The sequence below is a fragment of the Camelina sativa genome, chromosome 2 (assembly GCF_000633955.1).
Source record: "Camelina sativa cultivar DH55 chromosome 2, Cs, whole genome shotgun sequence".
Classification (NCBI taxonomy): domain Eukaryota; kingdom Viridiplantae; phylum Streptophyta; class Magnoliopsida; order Brassicales; family Brassicaceae; genus Camelina; species Camelina sativa.
Window position 1 is genome coordinate 15,174,852 of NC_025686.1, and position 18,192 is coordinate 15,193,043.

The following is an 18,192-nucleotide window of genomic DNA, read 5'->3' on the forward strand; positions in this document are numbered from 1 at the left end:
TGCGTAGCTTGAGTTTAAAACCTATAGTATAAAGAAATTAAAGTGTTTGGAAAGAAGAATAGTGGAGTTTAATTAAATGAAAAATAAATAAATAAACTGAGAACAATCTCACACATTAACACCAAAAAAAATATTTTAATATGCAGAGGATTGGTTACATAATCTTTAGTCAAAGACGTGAAAATAGTATTGACTAACACATAAATCATAATTAATGGTGAAACAAAAGCATTATCTGAATGAACAATGTACTATCTCTCTATTATGCTAACTTTGGGATTGCATTTGCTCACGGTAGAATACGCCGATCATTTTAAGTGATCATTTTCTAGTAATACCAGTACTTTATTAGGTTACTTTTCAGTCTTTTCTGATTGCTATGTTTCCATTATGCACAAAATAAATCATGTTTAACCATTTTCTTTCGTTTTTAGCCTTTTCTACAATCACGAAAAAAATGTAGTTCATATAATTATAGAAAAAATAAAATAGTCTCTCAAGTGATAACATTTTTAATCGATTATTTCAAATAATTTTACTATTAAAAATTATACATTATATTTCCTATCGCAAATTTACTAAGATTTTATTTTGTGTTTGTTGTAGTAAACACATGCTAAAGCTAGATCACCAGTGAACATGAAAAATATTTCAAATTCAATGATATAGCTAGGTAAGATGAATGCAATAACGGATGTATGTTTTTTTGTTATTAAATAGCAAATTTGATGAACAACTAAATAAATAAATAAAAACTTGATTTACATTATTTACTAGTACAAAAATCTTATAAAATAACATAATTAAAAGGTAAGGTCCCATGTTATACATGCTATGTACACTATTTACCTTATTCTTCCGTTCATTTGTTATAGTTTTCAAGCTCTTGCATTTGATGGTTATTTTTAGGATTTCACTTCAAATTTAAAATTTAGTGAATTTTAGGTTAATCCCTCATTTTTTCTAGTCAACTGTACAATCAATTGGTCACCATGTTAACATGTACAATCAATTGGTCACCGCATTGACTTTCTCTCATTTCTAAGATTTTCTCTGCTCATTAAGGATCAATTTGTTACTGTATAGCTACCGATTGATCCAATGATTCGAAAAAAAAACAAATGAAATTTGTCAAGGAAGAAAAAATAAAATCATTCAAACTTTTTTACTTTCGGTTCGGTTTAGCAGGTGATTAGATCAATACATATCTTTTGGTTCAAGGGCAAGGCTTTTTGAAAAGGTGAGAACATATGTACGGTTTCTTGTATTCAATTGACAGACTCTTTATTTTAGCTCTGTAACATTATCCGATTTCCGCCCGTATACTCTCAACTAAGGGTTACTACACTACTTTTGGAGCTGGCATCTACAATCCAAAACCTGATGAACTCCCTAATGAAAAGGACGATTGCCATCTTGTTTTGCTCATGGGTGTTTGGGTTTATCCAGAAACAGGCATCCCCATATTTGAAGTTCAGGACTACTGAGGTGTAAATTGGGGGCAGGATGGGTTCATTCAAATTGTCATCTCCAGCAGGGTTGTGACCGATTACTATATATGAGTTAGGTTTTCCTGATCACGATCCTCTTGGATAGAAGGATTCTACTCCAGCAAGGTCCTCTTTTAATATTGACACTCTTTGAATGGGTGAGGTGCCTTTTTTGGTTTATTAAAACTTTGAAGTTCTTGTATGACAATACAGTTTATGGAAGGTATATCAAAACTTAGAAGTAAGTTTAAGGTAAAAAAAAAACTTAAACTGTGATTTTTTTTTATAATGATATTGTTGTTAGTTGGTGTGGGATCGGATTTTCTCTACAACATCGAATGGCTTAAAACCAACACACAGTATTATACTCTTTTAAAGTTTTCTTAGACTTGGTGTTTTATATTTGTGTTTTTAGCAGGTCGTATCTTGGGATCCTTCGCATTCCCAGCCAAAGTATCCGCTTGTTTGTTTTGGCTCCTATGAATAAAAATAAAAGAGACAAACTCGAAAGTATCGGTGAGGGAAAAGACATCGTGAAGAGTCCCGTGAAGTTCCTTGATCTGGATCTTCTGATTCAAAGCTTGGACCAACGATTGCGAGTCGGAAGCGAATGATATGGAGCTGATGTTCGATTCAGTTGCAACTTTAACTGCAGTTAGAGTTGCTACCGCTTCGGCCATCAAGGGTGAGAGTATGTGATTTGAAGAGGCGGAACCTCGGATCTTGATCTGATCTTCTGGGGTTTTGATGATCCATCCGAAACCCGCCGATCCGTCTTCTTTCCAGGAGGCATCAGTGAAGCATTGAAAGGTACTAGGGGGATCAGGAGGCTTCCTGGTAGTGATAGGGTTTCACATTGGAGTGGGGGAGGGGCTCTGTGCCTTCTGCCATTCTTTGGCTCTTGCCATGGCAATGGATAAAGTTTCCTCAGCAGGGATGTGTTTCTTATTGAAAATTAACTGGTTGCGGGTAGTCCAGATTGACCAAAGGAGCCAGGGGCAATAGGTCTGATACCAACACCGGTCGGAGGTAAGCAGATAAGATTATTTGCTTTTTCTATGCCTTCCTGTATTGATCTGATGGTTCCCAATTGTAATATAGATTTCACTGGAAGTAGGGACCAAAGTCGTGTCGAGAAAGGACAATGGAAGAAGAGATGCAGAATGGTTTCTTCTCCATCGCAATGGGGGCACTTCGTAGAGTCACTTATATAACGATATAGAAGGTTAGCACCAACTGGTAGGGCATTTTGTAAACCTTTCCAGAGAAGCAATTTGGTTTTTGGGGAGGTTTTGAGGGACCAGATGCTCTTATGCCAGTTGAAAGCTTCTATGCTGGTAGGATTGCTCTGGCTCAAAGCTTTGAATTCATCCTCCGGCTTGGTAGACTCGAAATAACCAGACTTTGCGAGTAGATACCATCTTTTGTAGGTAACCATGCCCAAATATCCTTTGCTCCTCTTACACTTGTTTTAAAAGACGGATTTCCTTTTCATACGAAGGTAGGATATGTCTAATGAGGTTCACAGTCCATTCTCTGGTATTTGGCAGGAGGAGATCGGCTACCATGAGATTCTGTGTAGCTTCATTGGGAGGGCCCATTGGGGCAATAGGTGTAGAAAGAGAAAGCCACGGGGTTCTCCAGATAGGGATGGAGGCTCCGGAACCTATTAACATTCCTAAGTTGGATTGGAGTAGATCTCTTCCCATACAGACGCTTCTCCAGCAATGGGAGGCTGATGGTGGTATCTTGTATTCTAAGATGGATGAAGATCTGCAGTATTTACCTAGGAGGACCTTTGCAAGAAGGGTATGAGGCTTTGTAAGTAATCTCCAGCATAATTTGGCTAAGAGTGCCCTGTTGAAATGTTTTATGTCCCTGATTCCTAACCCTCCTAATTTTGTTGGTTTTGTGATCTTTTTCCATGCAACCCAGGACATCTTTTTCTTAGTCGTCCTTGTGTCCCACCAAAACCTTGTGAGTGCTGATTGTATGCGCTTACAAAGAGATCCGGGAAGGTGGAAACAAGACAAGGTGTATGTTGGCATCGCGGACAGGACCGATTTGATCATAGTGAGCTTCCCAGCTATTGAGAGAAATCTCGAGGACCAACTGAGGGCTTTCTGCTTGATACGATCGACTATCGAGGTAAATAAATCCTTTTTCTTTCTACCAAAAAGTTCAGGTAGTCCCAAATATTTGCCTTGCCCTCCCTTCTTTTGTATTTCAAGAAGCTGTTTTGCTTGTGTGCGCCTGAAAGGTGGAGTTTTTGCAGAAAAAAGTAATAGATGATTTGGCCTGATTTATCTTCTGACCCAACGCAATTTCATACTTGTGCAGGATACTTTTTAGTTTACGACAACTCTATTGATCAGAACAGATGAAGAACATGGTATCGTCTGCAAAAAGTAAGTGCTTATCTATGGGGCTTCCTTTTGCAACTTGTATGCCAATAAGGTTTTCGTCTCTTTGAGCTTTCAGGCAAAAACCCGATAGTACCTCACTACAGATGATAAAGAGATAGGGAGAGAGGGGATCACCTTGTCTAATGCCACGTTGGGGAGTTACCAAGCCTTTTGCTTGGTCATTAATTAGAAAGGAGTAGGAGACCGTGGTAACGCATTGCATAAGCCATCCTATCCAGGTTTGATGAAAACCTAACCTTTCTAAAGCTGCTTTTATGAAATCCCATTCGAGTCTATCGTACACCTTGCTCATGTCTGTTTTCACATCCATAAAGCACCTCTTCTCAGCTCCTGATGTTTTTAGATAGTGGAGAGCTTCATGTGTTATCAACACATTGTCCGAGATGGCTCGTTGAGGGACAAACGCTGATTGGTTTTTAGAGATGCAGTCATGTAAAACAGGTTGGAGTATTTTAGCAAGGAGTTTTGTAATGATTTTATAATAGACTGAGCATAGGGCAATTGGTCTGTAATCGGAGACTTTCTGAGCTGTTGTCGTTTTTGGAATGAGTCTTACATGTGTATGGTTTATCTTATGTGGTAGGATCCCGGAGATGAAAAAGGTTTGAACCTCTGCTACGACGGTATCACCTACCGTGCTCCAGTTAGACTGGAAGAAACTCGCAGAAAAGCCATCTGGTCCTGGTGCTTTGTCAGCATGAATGTCAAAGCAGGCGTTTTTAATCTCTAGCGAAGATGGCATGGCGATGAGCATTTTGTTCATTTCAGGGGTAATACATGGTTGAAGGGCTTCTTGGACCACATTTAACCTTTCACCCTCCTGCAAGGTAAAAATATCCTGAAAGTATTCAGAAATAGTTTTGACAATTTCACATTCCTCATACACTTTGTTTCTTGAGGTTGACTCTAACACTGATATATTTTTTATGGCTCTGCGTGTTTTGGTCGCAGCATGAAAGTATCCCGAGTTCTTGTCCCCAAGAGTGAGCCAGAGTTGTCTATTGCGTTGCTTCCAGTACTCTTCCTCCCGTTTGTAAGCTAAAGTGAGTTTCTGATTTAAGTTGTCGATGGTAGTCTGACTCACTTCATTATCGCACATGGATTCTTCTAGCTGATCACTAAGGGATAAAATCTCCTTTTTGCTGTTTAATAATTGTTCTTTACTCCATCTGATGATAGCGACTCTACATAGATGCAGGCGGTGGTCAATGGGAGCAGCAGGTTCCGAGTTCCAGACTTGAAGAATAAGGTTGCTGACTTCTGGATTGTCTTTGAATCTTCGATCATATCGAAAGAGGCTCTTACGGTGTTTTTTGACAGAATCAAAAGAGGTGACAAGAGGACGGTGATCATATCCTTCGAATCTTAGATATTCACTCCTTCCAGAAGGGTAAGCCATGACCCAATCACTGTTTGCCATTGATCTGTCGAGTCTGCATCTAACCACATGTGAATGCTACCTCGCCAGGATAGAAAATTTTCGGAATGCTTTAGATCATAGAGATCACAGGTAGACATGAAGGACCTAAGGTCAGTGTAGGAGCCTTCTGATCTTTCCCAGACGGCCTACACTTTCTGTTTTCGGACATAGTAAAATTACAATAGATCATCAGGAACACTTTTTATGTCCTCATCGAACTAAAAAAACATTAACATTAACTAAACTATAAAAAAGTAGTTTATATAATCTATGGGTATGATGACTTGATGATAGAAAGCTACAAAAAAAAAAAAAAAAACGCTTCTGAACGCATGAAAAATGTGCTTCTTTCATATTCGTTAATAAAATTTGAATCTCGTTCCTATCTACTAGTATAGACCCCAGTGCGATGAAATTTTGAACTTCTTTTAGTCAAGGAGACCCAATGATTTAAGTGATTAACAATATTAGAAAATGAGAGAGACCACCCAACCATCGTCTAACGAATCTCTCAGGACATTAACCAAAGACCAAGTCATCAACGACCAACAGTTTGACCACGACATTTATTGTCGTGTAACACCAAGTCACTAGGTATTATTTATGCCATTTCACCAACCGTACCCCAAGGGTTCAATATCACCAACGCAAGTAATATAACTTCTCTTTCTCTCCCTCTCTTTTTAATATAACCTCTTTCTCTCTTTATCTTTCGTTGGGATACAAAAGAAGGATAGGAACATGTCGGATTGGGTTGCGGCGGTGGTAGCGACCGTTTTGTTTGTGGTTCTGACGCCGGGATTGTTGTTTCAGGTTCCGGGCAACAACCACTTTGTAGACTTCGGGAAGATGGAAACGAGCGGATACTCAATCCTTCTCCACGCCTTCATCTACTTCGGCCTCGTCACTGTCTTCACCGTCGTCATCCACTTTCCAGGCACTTAATAATTCTACGTAATCTTTTACTTATTACACAAATATTTCTTCTTTTTTTCTTACCTATATATATATATATGCTTTTTTTGACATTTTGTTATCAGTTGTACCATATTTTCCTATATTATTCACGTGATTATTATTATGCTATTGTTTTGTGCCGTACGTTATAATGATATCAAGTGTAATTCACTTACCAAAATGAACAAAGAAGAAGAACAAACAAAACTTGCGATGCATATAAGAAATCTGTTTCGAAATTTCGAGTAATGACAAAATGGAGAGTTGACCGATTATACATTTTTATTACGAAATTTGATAAGTTAAGAGTATATAATTATTTCAAATGTTATTAAAAATTTGGCCTAAAAAGACAGGGCAACAAACATAGGCGTATATAATATGAATCTCTTTGGAACATCTCAGCAGCCATCTGTTTTATGTTTTCGCCAAAAACAATGACAAAAATAGCTATAATTTTTTAATGACTGAAAAACATGACGTTCTGATATCACTTGTTGCAAATCTTGCATGAACCTTTAACCACAATAGAAACTTAATACTCTATACTCATAATAAAACCATTCGCATTCGAAGAACAAATTATTCGAACATGTTCTGTTGAAGAATAAAGAAGAAATGGGTGACTAACGAAGTTTACGATTTTAGATCAACCGGTTAAGATCGATCCCTATGTCTAGGCCAGAACGAAATCTAGCAATCTTATCTACTACCTTAAGTTTACTATCTCATAGAGAGCTCAACAACTCCGAAGGTTCACAGTTACAAGGACGACATCAAAATATGGCTCTTGTTCTGTTTTGACTAACAAATTACTAAAACCGGCCAACAACTAATTTAGTTCAATCTGTCTTCCATTTAATGTTGTTTACTCGAACTTAACCAATTGACTTGAGTTCACAAATCAATGATATCTCTAGTTAAAAATTACAAGCAAAACAAAACAAAACAAAGCCTCTAAGCAAACAAGTTTGGAAATCCATATTAAAATATTTGCCATATATGTAACCAGAACAAAGTTTATATAGATTTGAAATGTTTTAAAATGCATATAACCCAAAAGGATAAGAATGGCTCTAAGATTCTATACTTGGAATAAGATGTGTACATAAAGAGTTATCAACTCTCAACTGTTAACTTGCTGCTAATTGGAGACTACACGACCAATACAAACTACAAATCAACTAACCAAATGTCATTAAACACCCACAGTTCAGCATTTAACATAAACAATGATGATATAAAACATCGAAAAATTGAAGGAGAAGAGGAGAGAGACACATAGTGATCTTTGTGATTCTACCTACCTACTTCTTTTTCCTACTACTCCCAGTGAAACGGGAACGTCTGAGGAAGAGTGACAGCCTCGTTACCGGATATAACCGATCCATCAGAGACTGCACTCACATTCTCAAACAACCCCGACCCGTAAAAAACTGTCTCTACTGCTTCTTGGGACAAAGAAAGTGGTGGCTGAAGCAAATGAGGGACTGACGACGAGGAGGATGACAGAAGAGAGAGAGCACAATCAGAGTCATGGATGCAACTCGTCATTCTCTCACACAACGATGCTGTTCTCGAGCTTTCTTCTTCTTCTTGCAAGAAAGGGAACTGTTTCCCTGTGCTTCTATTGCTGTTCAGAGACGAAGAGATTGGGAACATTAACCCTGTCTTTGCGGGAGAAGAACCAACATAGCTCTGGTTCTGCCCGTAGCTCGAACCATTGGCTGCCACAGCAACGCTTACAAGACTATTTCCCCAGCTCGGATTCACCACAGATGTAGTTGGAAACACATGTGAACCGCCTGAAAACTCAAGCAATTTGCTACCTGAAAGATATAAAACAATGCTTCTATATCAACCAGGACAGGTCTATTGGATCCAAGAAACCAAGTTTGCTTAAAGCAAGAACCTTGAAAGCCGGTAAAGAAGTTCGCAGGACGAGTCATATGGTCAGGCTGAGGCTTCCGTCTTCTTCGGTTATGTCCATCAAGACGTTTCCTACAACTTCTCTTCCCTTCATCAAACTCTTCCAAAGAATGAAACCTAAGTAGACACAAATGTTAACATAATTATTACATACAAACATGTTCACTAACACAACACAAGAAGCTTAACCATTAATTTACCTGCTGCATTGTTGACAAAACCTCTGCTTATGGCCATTGATTGTAACCACAGGAGTCTTAGAATGAACCTCACAAACCTTATGTCTCTTATGATACTCTCTACAGTTACTAAAATCAGAATCACAACCATCCACAAGACAAATCGGCATCTGGTTGGTTCCAAGACCATTCCCTCTTGTCCTCTTCGAACTCAAGCTTCTTGAACTCTCAGGTTTTGCTACAACACTCTCTTTCCACTTACTTAGACTTATCACTTGCTCTGTTGTATCACCAAAAACAGAAGAAGAGTTGCCAATGTTTCTTCCAAGTTTCAGATCAAATGAAAAATCCCCTTTTGGCTGTGTTGTTGATGATGATGACCCACCAAACGAGATCGAACCATCCATTGGTGATAAATCCGGTACAGATTCTTGATCGAATCCAGATAAATACCCAGAGCTGAGTTTAAAATTCCAATCCATTTAAAGATTCTCTTTTTTTTTTCTTGACACTTCACTCACTGTAGACAAGAAACAACACACAACACAAACCACAATCTCAAGATTTGTTACTCTAAGTTCAAGAAAAAACATCAACAACAACTGTTACAACACAAAACCCATGAATTTTTTAACTTCAATTTAGAACATTTATGAAGAAACAAAAAAAAAAGAGAAGCAGAAGCAAAAAAGCAAACACAAAGGTATGTGAATTTAAAAGGTACACTAAAATTACAGTTGAAGCTCTTTAGCACAATTTTCTATATATTTTTGTTTATGTAAAAAGAAAAAAAGAAATCCCAAAAAAGGCAAACTTATAGTACTGTAAAAACGAGATAGGAAGTGCAGAAATATAGAACTAGAGAACAGATCCCACGAAATGGGAACAAAGCAAAAAACAAGAAAAAAATAAAATGAATAAATTTGCAGTTTTGAGTTTTTTTTTTCACTTCATCATTATAAAAAGCCTTTCTTCATCTTTTTTTTTTTTGGTTGTCTACTCAATTCCAAACAAGAATTTTTTTAAAAAAATTGCAATAAAGATTAAAGAAAGATGGAAACATGTAAAAGAAAAAATTATATAGAATTAAGGAAAAGTTGAGAAAGCTTACCAAATCCATACACCTACCAGTAGAGTCAGTCAGTAGAAGAAACTCTCCAATAGAGAAAAATATGTTTTAAAAAATTGGACAAAGAGAAAGAGAAGATGGGTTTGAACTTTGTAGTAAGTAGCAAGAGAAAGTGGAGACAACAAGTGTGGCTGCTGCATCAATAATGCAATAAGAGAGACATACAGAGATAGAAATAGAGATAGAGAGAGAGAGAGAGTAATTGATAATAATTGCTATTACTAAGTTAAGGAATGATTTGCTTACTATAATTGTTTCTTTCCTTACCTGATTTAGGGTTTATTGGATATCATTTTTATTTACTTTGACTCAGTAAGAGAGAGAGAGAGAGACGAACAAAAGTGAAGAAGAAGAAGAAATTGAGGAAAGTGACAGCTGTTTTTTGCTAACTTTTTAGTCTTTTTGTTTACTTTTCTTTTTTTTTCAATCTGCCATTTCAACAAAGTCTGAAGTCTCTGAACATCCGATTAAATTATGAATGAAAAGAGTAAAAGGCTAAAAGACTATAGGGGACAGACATAGTTTAAATGCTTGAAGTAAATTTTCAAAATACTCAAAAATCTTGATTCCTACAGACCTTATCCATAAACTACACTCCATTATTATAGTAAAATAATTGTAAACTGAAAAGTTAAGGACCGACGTACTATTTCTCCTTCGGAACTATCGTATCTTGCCAGTTTCCCATCGATCTTTGACTTCTTACCAGTTCTCCTTCAGACTTATATCCTCCGCCTATTTCTCCCTGAATCCATACTTCTGCGCCTATTTCCCCATCGAACTTAAACTTCTCATCTAATTTCCCATCGTCTTGGTTTTAACGGTTTACTGTTTTGATTAACCAACAACGAACCTTATTAACCAAATTAAACCGGATTACAACTCGATTACAACCCGATTACATAACTAAACCTAACTTAACCTAAAAATAAAAAAGAGCAACCCTTTGCTCTCTTCTTCTCGCTTCTTTTCCCGACCAACGTTCATTCCAAAAATCTGATGAATTCAATAATTTAATCAATTGTGTTTTGAACAAAGAAAATTAAACCTTAAGAAGACAATTTCTAGTGAACATTAATCGAATCAAAATTTCCAACTTATTTTCAATTTAAATTATGAACTGAAAATTACATGTTTGAGATTGACAAATCTTGAAGACAATTGTTCCAAACAAGGCGCCTGAAGTATTTACCGGCGACCAATCGATGTGGAACTCACCACCGAGCAAACCGTATCATCATGTAATTGTTTCTTGCTTATTTGTTTCTCACCACCCAGCAAACCGTTGCCTTGTTTCTCACCACCGAGCAAACCTTCGTCGTCACTGGATCTCATCATCACCACCATCTCATATGCAGTATCATCTTCTTCGTCTCATCCTTACCACCATATCTCGTCATCTTCGTCACTGTCTCGGACCTCTCGGTCACCGGATCTCATCAGCAGCAGCAGATTTCATAATTGTCACCACCGTCTAGTTTATCGGATCTCATCATCACCATTCACCACCATCTGGTTCGCAAACTCGTTATCATCACCACCGGCTCTTCTCCTCATCGCTATAACACTAATTTAAACGATGATATGATTCGACTTCTTTTTTTCATTTTTTATTTAATATCAAACAAAGATGAAAATGGGGACTAAAGATGAGATTTGATTTTCATTACTGATCTTCTCAAATCAATAGAAAATAATTATAATTTAGTAATAGCATACGTGTAATATTTTACAAAAATAATTGTTGTTTAAGTCTTTTACTTTGTGAGTAATGGCTAAGAGAACACCTATGAATATGGCATGATGCAATAATTAAATAAAAAGAGAGGAAATAGAAGAAGAAGTCCGGTCGGGTTGGATATATTACCCAGGTTATAAATTGGCTTTATACCGGTTTAACATAGATTTATATCGGATTTAATCTTAAAATCATGTAAATCCAGTTAGATGGGAAAATAGACAGAGAAGTATGGATTCAGGAGGAAATAAGTGGAGGATATAAGTCCGAAGGAGAACTGGTAAGAAGTCAAAGATCGATGGGGAACTGGCACGATACGATAGTTCCGAGGGGGAAATAGTACGTCGGTCTAAAAGTTAACAATAAGTTAACATAATTATTTTTGACTTAAATATGTGTGTAATTTTTGTACCGTTACATAATTGTGTTTCTGTCATATAAAATATATTAATTTGGATTTTGTGTTATGATTTGGCGTTTTAAATATATCATTGTTATTCAACTAACTCATATTCAGTCCAAATAGGTCGTACTAGCTTGTGATGATAATCCAAAGTTTTTACTCTCTTCTTTTTTTAACCATCCAAAAATAACTTACTTTAAACTTATGGTGAGATTTTATAGATCTTTGGAAAGTAATAGTAAAAGGTACTTATATAAGATGCTTAGTTGATTACGGAAAAAACTTACGGGTTTTGATCATCTCTTTTAGAACTCGCTGCTAGGGTTTCACAAAAATCTCAGCTTTCGAGAATGGACGGAGAAGAGCTCACGGAGCAGGAAACTGCTCTATACGACCGCCAAATTAGAGTTTGGGGAGCTGGTGCTCAAAGGAGGTAACTTTACATTGGAATCTAACTTCTATAGCTGCAAGCAAGAACCTGTTTTTTATTTGCTGTTATGAGTCGCTTGGTTGGATTTGTGTGAGTGCTTTCAAAACTCGTAGAAGGGTTTCTTGTTTCCACAATCAATTTATCTCTTTCTGGATTTTTGAGTTAAATTGTCTAATTAAGCAGTTTATTTGGATTTGATCTGTTCTGTTGCTATGTTGAATCTTTGGTTTGGATGTGTGCAGATTGAGTAAATGTCATGTATTGGTATCTGGGATTAAGGGGACTGTTGCTGAGGTAGCTCTTACTTTGAAAGTTCTCATCTTTACTGTTTATTTAGTGAATGCTTTTAGGTAGTAGTAGGAGTGTAAGGCATCTTACTTGGTTTCTCTTTGGTGGGCAGTTTTGTAAGAACATTGTGTTGGCAGGAGTTGGTAGTGTGACTCTGTTGGATGATCGGTTGGTTACAGAGGAAGCCTTCAACGCAAACTTCTTGATTCTTCCGGATGAGCATGCTTATGCGGGCAAAACCGTAGCTGAGATCTGTTGTGATTCACTTAAGGAATTTAACCCTATGGTCCATGTTTCAATTGAAAAAGGTTTCTCTCCCTTTCTTTCGTTTCTATCTAATCTCTGAGAATAAGGAAAGGTAAATGATTGTAGTATCGTAATATACTCTCAGGTGATTTGTCAACACTTGGTGTTGATTTTTTCGAGAAGTTTGATGTTGTGGTTATTGGCTACAGTTCCCGAGTTACTAAGGTACTGTATACCCTCCTTTGCCCAATTGCTTTATTTCGTTGCTATGCACATCATTTAAGATAATGTGCTTTGTTATGCAGAAAGCTGTAAATGAGAAATGAAGGAAGCTAACCAAACGTGTGGCGTTCTACACAGTTGATTGTAGAGGTTCATGTGGTGAAATCTTTGTTGACCTGCAGAATTATAAGTATACAAAGGTACTTATCTGGTTTGCTCTTTCGACAGTTGTATATGGCATGCGTTGTTGGTATATAATGATGTGTTAACTTTGTAATATATGTATTTTTTGGCTTCATAGAAAAAGCTTGATGAAACTGTGGAATGTGAACTAACGTTTCCGAGTTTTGAGGTACAAACAAACTCGACTTCTTAGTTGCTCAGATCATACTTTTGCATGAGAAGTCATATAATAATCTATTGGCGGGTTTTTTTCCTCCAGGAAGCAGTTTCAGTACCATGGAAACCGATTCCAAGGAGAACAGCGAAGCTCTACTTTGCAATGAGAGGTCTTGGCGACAACATCTAATCACTGAAAGCTTTGGTGACTTTCTACATAACTAAACTTGTTTTCGTGATATTCTTGCAGTGATAGAACTATTTGAGGAAACTGAAGGGCGTAAACCTGGAAAATGTTCGCTGTCTGATCTCCCAAGCGTCTTGAAACTCAAAAACGAACTCTGTGAGGGAAATGTAAGTTTCTTTAAACCTTATTTCTAGAGCTCTAGAATAAAGATAACAAAGAACAGACTTTGCCACTTAACTTTGAATCCGGTATGTCCCAACAGTCGGTTAGCGAGAATCACATTCCAGATAGCCTCTTGGAGAGACTTGTATCTGGTAACACAGAATTCCCACCAGCTTGTGCCATCATTGGAGGGATTCTAGGACAGGTTATAAGTTTCTTCAATGAGGACTTTTTTTGGTTATATAGATAAGCATTTAGCAGAGCTATATGTGACTTAAAAGAAACTTTTATTGTACGTACAGGAGGTGATAAAAGTTATATCAGGCAAAGGAGAGCCGTTGAAGAACTTCTTCTACTTTGATGCAGAGGATGGGAAAGGTGTAATCGAGGACATATCCCATTAAGCTTCGCCTCAACTTCTAATCCTTAAAAGTGCTGTAAAATGCTGCTCTTAGTAAGTTAGTTCCTTGTTGAAGATTGTATTTAGAGTGCTTAGAACTTGGCTCCTTGTCTTTTTGTACCTACTAACTTGGTTCGGTTTAAAAGACAATCTGAAATCCACTAGCTACTTTATAATCCAATCTACGTGAAGGTACTGGTTCTAAATTCTGTTGGGTTGTTGTTTCGGCTTTTATGGAGAAGTTGTCCTTGTCAGTGTGGCATATCTATGATTAAATGCAACTTTGAGAGCGTAAGCGTGACGTTGTTATGGTTTTATTGCAGAGTGACATAATCTGTCGTTCAGTGAGATTTTAAACAGAGTTGGAAGTGGCAACCAAAGTTTTGTCCACAAGTTGAGAAAAATATTTGATAAAACATAAGTTAAATGAAGACAAAGATTGAACGTAGAATAGATACCATATTATGTTTTGAAGATTCGTTTACTTTGATTGTTAAAATATTAATTAAGACAGTGACATTCAAACAGCAGAAAACTCGAAAATTTATAAATTTGTATAAGCAAGCAACCTCTTTGTGAAGGAGAATCTCAAGCACAAAAGTCAAGGTTATGGCTATGTTCAACAAGATCCTTAACATCCTTCTTCCTATTGTCACGGTCTCCTTTCTTTTAGTGTTTATGCCATTTTCAATATTCTTCAAGCTCCTCAGCTTCATAAGGAGATACAAAGAGTCCGAGAAAGTCAATGGAAAAGTCGTCATCATCACCGGATCTTCCTCAGGAATTGGTGAGGTTAGTTGATTAAGTTACCCCTCGTTTCAACAAAGTCACCAAGAAAAGCCTTATTTAAAGATTCAAGTTTACTTAATAATGGTGTAGCACCTCGCGTACGAGTACGCGCGTAGAGGAGCATACTTGACATTGGTAGCTCGGAGAGAGGATCGTCTGCAAGTTGTGGCTGACAGGTGCCGCAGGCTTGGTTCACCGGACGTTGCCGTGGTTCGTGGTGATGTCTCAGTCATTGAAGACTGTAAAGGTTTCGTTCAAGAAACCATCGCTCGCTTTGGAAGACGTGAGTTAGTCCTCGATTATTCGAATAACTAATATAGCTTCTTGCTAAAACAATATAAGAAGAATCTAAACAAAATTCAGAACAGTGGATCACCTGGTGAACAATGCGGGAATTATGGAGGCCAAAATGTTCGAGGACTATTCAGAAATTTCTGATGTTCTTCCCATTGTGGTATAAATTTTTGGATTTAATGCATACTTCATTCTTTTTCTACAGTTTATGAACTTTCACATAATCTACTATAGTAGTCAAATCTTACTATTGTGTGTTCATTTTATAGTCTCCATAATAATCTCAGTGAGCTTTCACATCTGACCTTGGTTCCAATGTTGTGAATAATTTGTAGAATACGAACTTTTGGGGACCGGTTTACGCGACACATTTCGCTATACCGCATCTCAAGAAAACCAAAGGAAAGATCATAGCGGTTGCATCGCCTGCTGGATGGGCTGGAGTTCCAAAGATGAGCATATATGCTGTAAATGTTTCTTTCTTTTTTTTCCTCTAAATTAGCTAATTGTTACGTAATTAATGTTAAAACATTTTTGATTTAGGCAAGCAAAGCAGCTATGATAAACTTTTACGAGACTCTTAGGATCGAGCTTCATCCACAAATTGGTGTGACAATCGTGTTTCCGGGTCTAATCGAAAACGGAAGTACCAATCCGGACCTTTTGACTGAGGTATTTTACTATCATCATACTACAAAACCGTTCGTTTCATCTTTTACCTCCGTGTTTGTCAGAATATGTATGTCTCCTTGCAGAAACAAGACTGGTCGCAAGTTGTGGCCATCGAGTCAGCAGCGGAATGCGCCAAAGCGGTTATTAATGGAATCTGCCGAGGGAAAACCTTTGTGGCAGAGCCGTCGTGGGTTCGTGTCCTTTTCTGGCTTAGTGCTATCTGTCCTGAGTTTTTGATCTCTAAGCCTAAAAAGAATTGACCAGTTGTATTGTTTCGTATAATTGCAGAACAGTAAAATAAAACTCACGACATTTGGTTCGGACAATACATATCTAGAAGAGAAATGACTTGTTCTACAAGCATGTTCTGTATTAGGCAACTTACTTATTCTTGAAGACACAGATAGTGTTAATATACATAGTCAAAAGTACTACCATTCACAAAAACAAACCTACATGTTTGATTATTATTACTGATCGCACATATTCTAAGATACGTACTTCTCATCTATTTATTATGTAATCAACCTCACTCTACTCCGACTTGATTTCCGGCGGCGTCCTGATAGATTCCGGGTACAGAGCACTACGCACACCAGGAATGTCCATGATCCTCTTGTTGAGAGCATTTTCCTCGGACATACTACTTCCAGTCATATACATTAACCGACAACCCCACTCAATCAACTCCGGACATAGCACTTTCCAAAGATATGTCACCTTAAACCACGATGGCTCTGTCACATATCTCTGTTTGCGGCACACACCATTCACTATCGCCTTGGCGCATCCTGATGCAGATGCTACCGGAAATGGTCCTATTTGAACCTAGTTCCGGGCAAACAAACATTACATTACCATTAATCACAACACATAATTTCAACAATAATTGTTTAAGGACGTTAGATAAGGACGTTAGATATGGACTCACATCTCTGACGTCTTGGTTGACTATTAACTCGCCTTCCCCGGAGAAGTACTTGCCTTGTGTGAGCTCGGATTCGATATAACCAGGTGTGACGATTGTAATGTGTACATCGCCACCAAGTTCAATTCTCATCGTCTCAAAGAAGCTCAACAAAGCTGCTTTGCTTGCCTAATGGCACATATTATTAATTATAATATGTAAAATGTTTCTCAGTCCCTATAGAGCTTACTTTACTAAGAAAAAAGTATATATATATATATTGACTTACATTGTAAAAACTCATCCTTGGAGCCGTTAGCCACGCTGCAGCGGAAGACATAGCCACGATCTTACCATTGCTTTGTCGAAGGTATGGAAGCGCAGCACGAGTAGTATAAACTGACCCCCAGAAGTTGGTATCCTAATAAATCACAAAACATTCATTGGAATATTACCAATATATGGTTTAGAATTGCTTGCTTGATATTTTATAAATCATCATAGTTATAATGTTACCAAAACTGCTTTATTCCTGGTTATATCTTCAACGTCCTCAAACATCGAGATCTGCGTTATCCCAGCGTTATTTACAAGATGATCCACTGCAAAGACCAAAGGAAGACAATTTCTCTTTTGTTATCCGGAACAAAACTTGTATGGTAACTAAAAAATGGTGGGTTTTGACCCATGCACGATTGATTAGTTAGCCCTGACTTACATCTCCCGAAATGGGTGATGGTGTCATCAACGAGTCGTCTACAATCATCAGGTTTGGAGACATCAGCATGAACGGTGAAAACATTGGGAGATCCAATTTCACGAGCAATCTCTGCCACTTCTTCTAGACGGTTCTTCCTTCGAGCGGTCAAGGCCAAACATGCACCTCTACTTGCATACTCGTATGCCAAGTTCTGATAACGTAATATACGCAATAAACAGATCAAATGAATAATATTCTAACTAATAATTAATTATTATTTTTAGGTCTACAATTATTAATTAAAAGAAATTAAAAGTTTCTAAAACTAATTATTAAAAAAAAGGGTTCATAACTAAACCTCGCCAATGCCGGAGGAAGCACCAGTGATGAGAACAACTTTCCCGTGAAGGTTTTCCGAGAAAATGGTCGAGAAAATAGACTGCACGAACTTAAAGAAGTAAAAAGGAGGCAAGAAGAAGCAGAGACCAAAGAAGGTGAAGAAAGGCGCAGTTAGATTGAGGAAATAGTTTATCAATTCCATTTTTTCGATCAAAAGACAATACGCATATATTGATAATGGCTCTTATCGAACATGATCTATACGTACGTTGTTTGAATATTTATCGCCAAGCTCAACCAAATTGGATTTTAGACAAAAACGGTGGTGAGACGAAGAGAGAGACAAGACACGAAGATCAGGTGGTAGTGTGGCAACATTGCATGGCAACGAGACGACACGTTGTGTCAAGATGTGGAAAACGCACGTCGACGACATCTTCTTCTCGTTATCCACTTAACATCTTTGGTAGATAAGATCAATTTTTCTTTCCACTTATAAGTTATTGTCGTTTCCTAACTACGCGCGTTAGTTATATGTCTTTTGTA

The 18,192-nt window shown here is 37.4% G+C and overlaps 4 protein-coding genes and 1 pseudogene across 4 annotated transcripts; 3 read left to right on the top strand and 2 right to left on the bottom strand.

Moving 5' to 3' along the window:
- On the top strand, positions 5,971-6,422 carry LOC109127366. Its single transcript, XM_019231987.1, has one exon. The coding sequence runs from the start codon at positions 6,078-6,080 to the stop codon at positions 6,279-6,281; it is 204 nt and encodes a 67-aa protein (XP_019087532.1). The 5' UTR covers positions 5,971-6,077; the 3' UTR covers positions 6,282-6,422.
- On the bottom strand, positions 7,357-9,846 carry LOC104725289 (squamosa promoter-binding-like protein 13A). The gene is made up of 4 exons (XM_010443923.2): positions 9,513-9,846; positions 8,423-8,921; positions 8,206-8,339; positions 7,357-8,122 (listed from the first exon to the last, which is right to left on the bottom strand). The coding sequence occupies exons 2-4, from the start codon at positions 8,881-8,883 to the stop codon at positions 7,617-7,619; spliced, it is 1,101 nt and encodes a 366-aa protein (XP_010442225.1). The 5' UTR covers positions 8,884-8,921; positions 9,513-9,846; the 3' UTR covers positions 7,357-7,616.
- On the top strand, positions 11,932-14,151 carry LOC104725299 (annotated as a pseudogene).
- LOC104725306 (11-beta-hydroxysteroid dehydrogenase-like 4A) lies at positions 14,436-16,117 on the top strand. Its single transcript, XM_010443941.2, has 6 exons — positions 14,436-14,737; positions 14,825-15,017; positions 15,103-15,188; positions 15,364-15,495; positions 15,572-15,700; positions 15,784-16,117. Exons 1-6 carry the CDS (start codon positions 14,555-14,557, stop codon positions 15,958-15,960), a joined length of 900 nt encoding a protein of 299 aa, XP_010442243.1. The 5' UTR covers positions 14,436-14,554; the 3' UTR covers positions 15,961-16,117.
- On the bottom strand, positions 16,033-17,991 carry LOC104725315 (11-beta-hydroxysteroid dehydrogenase 1B-like). The gene is made up of 6 exons (XM_010443951.2): positions 17,666-17,991; positions 17,326-17,518; positions 17,124-17,209; positions 16,897-17,028; positions 16,632-16,796; positions 16,033-16,528 (listed from the first exon to the last, which is right to left on the bottom strand). The coding sequence occupies exons 1-6, from the start codon at positions 17,846-17,848 to the stop codon at positions 16,235-16,237; spliced, it is 1,053 nt and encodes a 350-aa protein (XP_010442253.1). The 5' UTR covers positions 17,849-17,991; the 3' UTR covers positions 16,033-16,234.